General features: G+C 47.1%; 1 protein-coding gene across 1 annotated transcript; it reads right to left on the reverse strand.

Moving 5' to 3' along the window:
• Positions 1-712: 712 nt before the first annotated feature.
• LOC109769162 (potassium transporter 24) lies at positions 713-6,027 on the reverse strand. The gene is made up of 9 exons (XM_020327913.4): positions 5,276-6,027; positions 4,683-5,145; positions 4,514-4,567; positions 4,058-4,318; positions 3,906-3,958; positions 2,618-2,741; positions 2,254-2,508; positions 1,677-2,083; positions 713-1,520 (listed from the first exon to the last, which is right to left on the reverse strand). The coding sequence occupies exons 1-9, from the start codon at positions 5,321-5,323 to the stop codon at positions 870-872; spliced, it is 2,316 nt and encodes a 771-aa protein (XP_020183502.1). The 5' UTR covers positions 5,324-6,027; the 3' UTR covers positions 713-869.
• Between the last annotated feature and the right edge of the window lie 352 nt (positions 6,028-6,379).

Raw genomic sequence — 6,379 nt, forward strand, 5'->3', positions numbered from 1 at the left:
AACATATTTAAAAAATAACATTTTCTAAAGATACTTTGTGAAATTACTTAAACATTTAGTTGTTTTTTAGAATTTAAGTAAAAAAAGCAACATAAATACTCCCTCCTTCCCAAATTACTTGTTGCAGACTATCCATTTCTGCGACAAGCAATTCATGACAGGGGGAGTAAAAAATAAAAAAAAATTAAAGCTGGCCAACCTATATTAATAGATCGGGCCAATATATAAATTAGCAGACGAAGCAGTGCTATTGGACTGTGTAAGAATCGAAAAGCAACCCGATGTTGGTACGCTATGCGCCGCAGGGTTGGGGAAGGAAGGGGTGGATGGGATGGCATGGTCAATTTCTTTGTGGTCGACGTCTGTGTGAAATAGTACGTATCGTATGTAACTACCAGTGTCTTTCCTCTCGCGTCTAAACGGTGCCTCCAACAAAAATCATTGCAAGAAGAAACAACCAGGTCTAGCATAACTAATGCCCGGAACCCAACGACCAATCTACATCCACGAAAAAAATAGACCCAACAAGAGAGGAACGGCGCGGCAAAGCGCGCGACAACTTCTAGTAATGTATTAAGGTTCTAAAACAGCCTAAACACCAAACTCATGCACACAAGAAAATGCTATATTCCCTACATCTCAACGACCAATGTACAACATCGACGACGATAATGGCAGACCAAAATAAAGATCAGCTCAACGCAAGAGACCATAGATAAAACTATGCACACTTCTGATCTGCAACTTCTGGCCAACGGTTTCCTGCTTCAACAATCCTCTCTACCTCTTTCGTTAGGATATACAAATATATATACACAACACACACACAACATATGAACAACAGAGCGTGGCGATGACTTCGTATCGTATCAGACCTGGCACACCATCCCTACCTCAAGGGTCGAAGCATGAGGTATGTTAGCTGCGGTGACAGAACCTCGGCTGTTCCTCCTCAGGAACTCGTAGATGTAGTTTATGGCGATCTTCTTCACCAGGCCGGACCCGCTTTTCGCCTTCATGTGCGCGCGCCCCGTGATGAAGGACATGCCTGCCTCTCTAGCATCTGTCAGCTCCTGCAGCTCGCTGCGGACCTCGCCGTCGATCTGCGCGTCCTTCGGGAGCACGAACCTCACCCTCTTCGCCTTCGGTCCTACCGCGTTCTGGTACGTCTCCTTGCCCGTGGACAGTATCGATGAGTCTGACCCGTTGACCTCACTGTCATCGTCCTCCTGAAATGGCAGGCCTTTACTGATGGAGGACAGCCTCTCACAGGCATGGTCCGTGGCACCGTCCAGAGAGCCGTTTTGGTCGTCGGAGTCGCCGCAGCGGATGAACTCTGCAATGCTGCACACCAGGTCCTTCTCAAACTCTATGTCGTCCTTCGGCACATCGCGGTATCCATATCGGACAACCACCCTGTATAGACGGTACTGTTTCGGGCCAACGCGGCCGACCCAAAATCGCTCCTCGGGTCGGATGTGTGGTATAGGCACTGATTTAATGCACAGAAAGACCAGAACCTGGTGAAAGATATATAATTTACCATTTTAGAAGTTCACTAGATGCACGTACCAGTGAACTAAGATTAACTATTTAGCAGAGTGTACTGGAGAAAGCATAAAGAATAGAGATTGGTGTGCACTCTGAAAACAAAAATGTAGAAGTTGATGAGATACCTGGTGAAATGCAGGTAGATTGGTGACAAAGTGAGAGAAAATGGCTGGAATCCCGGACATAAGCTCTGTATGTATCAGACCAATACCTCGGACGCGAACAATCCCCAAGGAAGGGCCGAGATTCAAGAGCCAACTTATCGAGACCTTGTTTTCGACATCAAACTCATACTTCTTTATGGTACCATAATGCCACACGCACATCATTATCATGAAGAATAAGGAGAGCATGATGGGTACCCAAGCCCCTTCGCGAAATTTCACAAGGGATGCTGAGAAGTAAAGAACCTCAATTGCACCAAAGAATAGAAGGAACACGAGAGAAAACACTATGCTGTTGTTCCAGCAAAGAACAATAACCAGTGACATCAAGCAAGTAGTGACCAGCATTACAGTTATGATCGCCAGGCCTGTACCAAGAAAAGCACATAAGCTAGGCACCTAAAGTTCACCGTAAATTTATATACAAAAAATTAAGATAAACAGAAGAGTTCGCATCCTGTGACTGTTTACGGTAACAAGAAAATATATCGTATTCTCCTGAACTGAAATTATATACATATCTAACTGTGCTCTTTACCTTGTGCATTTGTCAAGTGCTTTGTATCTCTGAAGCCTATAGTAACAGCCAGGCATAGTATCATCAAGATCCAATTGATCTCTGGTATGTATATCTGACCGTGTACTGTAGAGGATGTATGCACAATCTTCACCTTTGGGAAGCAACTTAAGGAACAGCACTGTTTGATAATTGAGAATGTGCCAGTAATAACTGCTTGACTCCCAATAACGGCTGCGAGTATTGCAATCACTAGTACAGGCCATCTGATTTTTTCTAGAAAGAGATTATTGCATAAGTAGATATTAAAAGGGGGTACTTGTTATACAGTTATACTTGCTTCAGTGTTTACTAATGAGGGCGAAAATGAAAACATAAATAGTACCTGGGACTGATACGTAAAATCCAATATGATTAATATTCTCAAAATTGTGATGTCTTGAAATGTATGCAGCTTGTCCCATATATGCTAGTATCAGAGCTGGGTACACTAAAGATGTGAAAGCTATCTGTTGGAAGTAAAGCATAGGGGTAAGGGATTCTGGACTCGACACAGATAAGTACTTATGGTGAAGATCACCAGAGGAAGGATGGTAGTAGCGCATATTAATTCCTAAGAACTAATCCCTCCATCCCATAATATAAGACGTGTCAAAAAACGTCTTACATTACGGGACGGAGTAGTGGTTTTTATTTATCATGTGGCTTTTGAAGCACTCCAAATTGAAACATCCTACAAAATGCTACTGATATAGGTATTACCAGAGCATCTGTGTTAACATAACATAGAGAATTGGGGCTTAAATGATGGAAAACAATAAGACATTTTGATATTCCTATTCGTAAGTGTAGTTAAAAGTGAACAGCATCAAATAGTTTACTCAATGAAATTAAGTAATCAATCATTATATTGTACTGGCTCTATGTTTCATTGGCTCTTCCCCCTCAAGTACAATTGTACACAAAGCAGAGCTTAGTCAAGTGAGCAACTTCTCTCAGCACGGCTACTACTAGCTTAATAAACACCGCAAAGTAGCTATATTGCTTGTACAATGATTAGTCAGAGTACATGGGAGTACTTCCTTCATAACCAAACGGGGCAATATCCGTTGTCACCGATTAACACAGCAACTAAATCAGCACATGTTACATAGACTGAGAAAGTTAAACTCAAGCTGGCCCATCTAAATTCGCGTAATCAACTACCGCTATACTCATTGACCCCTTCAACAAAATGGAAGTTCAAATTCAGTTAATACATTTTTTTGCTTGAACAGTGTTATCCAATTCCCTTATTTATCTGCATTTTTTAAAGTTCAAGTCCTAGCATAAGTATTTTGTTTTCATATATAGCAGAACTGTACCACAGTATGTGGTATAGTTAAACGAATAATCAAAGTTATTTATCTGCATTTTTTAAAGTTCAAGTCCTAACATAAGTATTTGGTTTTCATATATAGCAGAACTGTATCATATAATAACTTTGATTATTCGTTTAACTATACCACACAGCGCCTCTTACTTCAACAATGTGGCCTTTGTACTCTTTGTAAAAATGGTAGACATTTAATGCATATGCTCCCAGCAAACAATTAAAAGTCACTAATTCTAAGGCAAAGGGATGGTAATTCATGCCATGTGGCAAAACAAATATCCGCACACTCATCTCGTACCTTGATTGAAGACTGAGAGAAATGTCCAAGGTCTGCATACATAGCTTCAGAACCTAATAGTTCGAACAGATATAGATGCGGTCAACTTATCATCATCCTCCATTTAAAGTGGCGGAGTCAAATGGCGCATAACAGCTATTTTCTGTCCTTACCCGTTACGCATAGAAGGATCCCACCCAGCGACATCCAGCCACCTCTCTGAGTCTTCTGGAGAAATTTGTACGCGTAGTATGGCGAAAGAGCTCGATACACATGGGGATTCCAGTGGAGGATGTTGTAGAGCCCTATGATGCTGATGCAGAGAAGCCACAAGCAAACGACGGGCGCGAAAAGGAAGCCGACCCGGTGTGTGCCGTAGTGTTGCAGGGTGAACAAACCCACCAATATAGCGCATGTCACCGGTAGCAATATATCTGACAAAACCAACATGTCACAACTCACAAACCCTCAGCACAATATTCAGAAGAAGAAGATGAACATCAAAACAGAAAACAGCAAGTAATTAAATGAATTTGTGGAAAAGATATTCAGTCTGAATCCAAAAACATAGCGACCACAAATCGGTATTGAGCAACCATAAACGAAAGCAGAGCAAGCAATTGGCTTACATTCGTGCTGCTCGTTGTCCAGCTCTAGCTCCAGCCCGGAAACCGCCGAGAACACTGCAACAGAGAGGAACAAGAAGGCGTCAGGCTCTGACATGGCATCAACCAATGCAACACCAAGAGCGTAACTGAATCTCTGAGGAAGGAGGAGGAGGAGGGAGGAGGGAGCGACCAGAGACGGCAGGGGTGAGCACGCCGTCGCCGATGACCATGCAGGTCCCGAGCAGGGCGAGCAGCAGCAGCAGCCTCTGCAGGACCCGGTGCCGCTCCAGCGCGGCGCGCACGGCCGAGAGGGGCGCGGGCGGCGACGCGCCCTCGCGCCGGCCCGCGAGCTCGTCGGCGTCGGGGAGGAGCCCCGCGCGGACGCGGCGGCATATGAGGGAGTAGAGCGCGAAGGTGCCGCCCTCGCCGTGGTCGTCGGCGCGGAGCACGAAGAAGACGTACTTGAGGAGCGGGATCAGGGTCAACGTCCAGAAGACGAGGGAGAGCACGCCGTAGATCTCCTCGTTCCCCGCCGAATGCTCGATGTCCCCGCCGGCGAAGGCGCTCTTGAACACGTACAGCGGCGACGTCGCCACGTCGCCGTACACCACCCCGAGGCTCTGGTACGCCAGCAGCAGCTCCGCGCTCCACGGCTGCGAACCGCCGCCATGAAAGAAACCAAGAAACCGCCGTCAAACACCATGGTGCCCCCGACCCAAAACAAACAAACACCGAATCTTCCAGACGGAATCCAAGAAACCGGCGGGGCCCTGCCCCACTCACCTTCCTGCGCGCCGCCCTCGCCGCGCCGCCGCCGCTCTCCGCGTCCATTCCTCTGCCTCTCCCAGTTGCTGGCTCACGCGCGCGTCACGCTGCCCAACTGCCAACCGCCAGGCGTGCAAGTTGCCACCTTCGCTTGCGCGCCACCCCTGCAGCAGCACGGACGTCGAATCGGGAGCGGAGAAGACAAGATTTCGGCAGCAGCAGCAGCAGGCAAATTCTGTTTTGGCAGGATTTCTGGGCTTAGACTTTGTAGCGCAGAGCAGCGGAAGCAAGCCACGCACGCTCCCTTCTTGTAGCTTCTCTCCCGCAAGAACAAGTGAGCAACTACCAACTCGTGTCCCGGCCCGGCTCTCCGCCCCTCACCACGCGGTAGAAAAGGGGCCCGAAACCTCCATTAAAAAACCTGAGGCGCATGGCGCACGCTAAGCCGCTAGGAGCCTAGGACAAGAAAAGGGACGATTTGGAAGAAGCGAGAGCAGGCCAACCGGAGGGGACGACTGCCTGCGCAATTATACTCTTCTACCAACCCCTTTGATCCCTTCCGAGAATCAGGAGAGCGAGGCTTCTACTTATGGCCGCGGAGGTCAGCGAGCACTGACGGTTGGCCGGAATCGCGGGGCGGGTGTCAGGTGGTGTGCAGCCGTATCGGGCGCAGGTTGATCTGCGGTCGCTCCTTTTAGGTTCTTGCATGCCACCGTATGAGTAGTGGGATCGATCTCCGGCTGTGGCTATCGGTCTTGCTTTTCCACGGTGGAATTCACCTGCCACTTCGTCGTCTGCTTATTTTCGTGTGATCTGGTGATGCGAGGAAAACGTCATTCTCACCCGTCCATGAAAGTCATGGTGGTCGAGCTGCTGAGATGAATAGATGATAGATGAAGGGCGTAATAATCCATTAATAAAACACATTGAATGTGAATCAATGTGGTAACGCTGGAAAATGGCGTCCCGATTTGAAGATGGCCTCTCTGGCGTAGTAACGTGGTCAAGTTTCTGGCATTTGTGCGCGGATTGTTTGGGGTGTCCTTTTTATGAAAGTCAAAGCGGAAATAAACCGGGGATCCGCTTAGTCTAATGGCGAACTGACAGCTCTTGGCGGAGACA

Source organism: Aegilops tauschii, chromosome 7, assembly GCF_002575655.3.
Source record: "Aegilops tauschii subsp. strangulata cultivar AL8/78 chromosome 7, Aet v6.0, whole genome shotgun sequence".
NCBI classification, from domain to species: Eukaryota; Viridiplantae; Streptophyta; class Magnoliopsida; order Poales; family Poaceae; genus Aegilops; species Aegilops tauschii.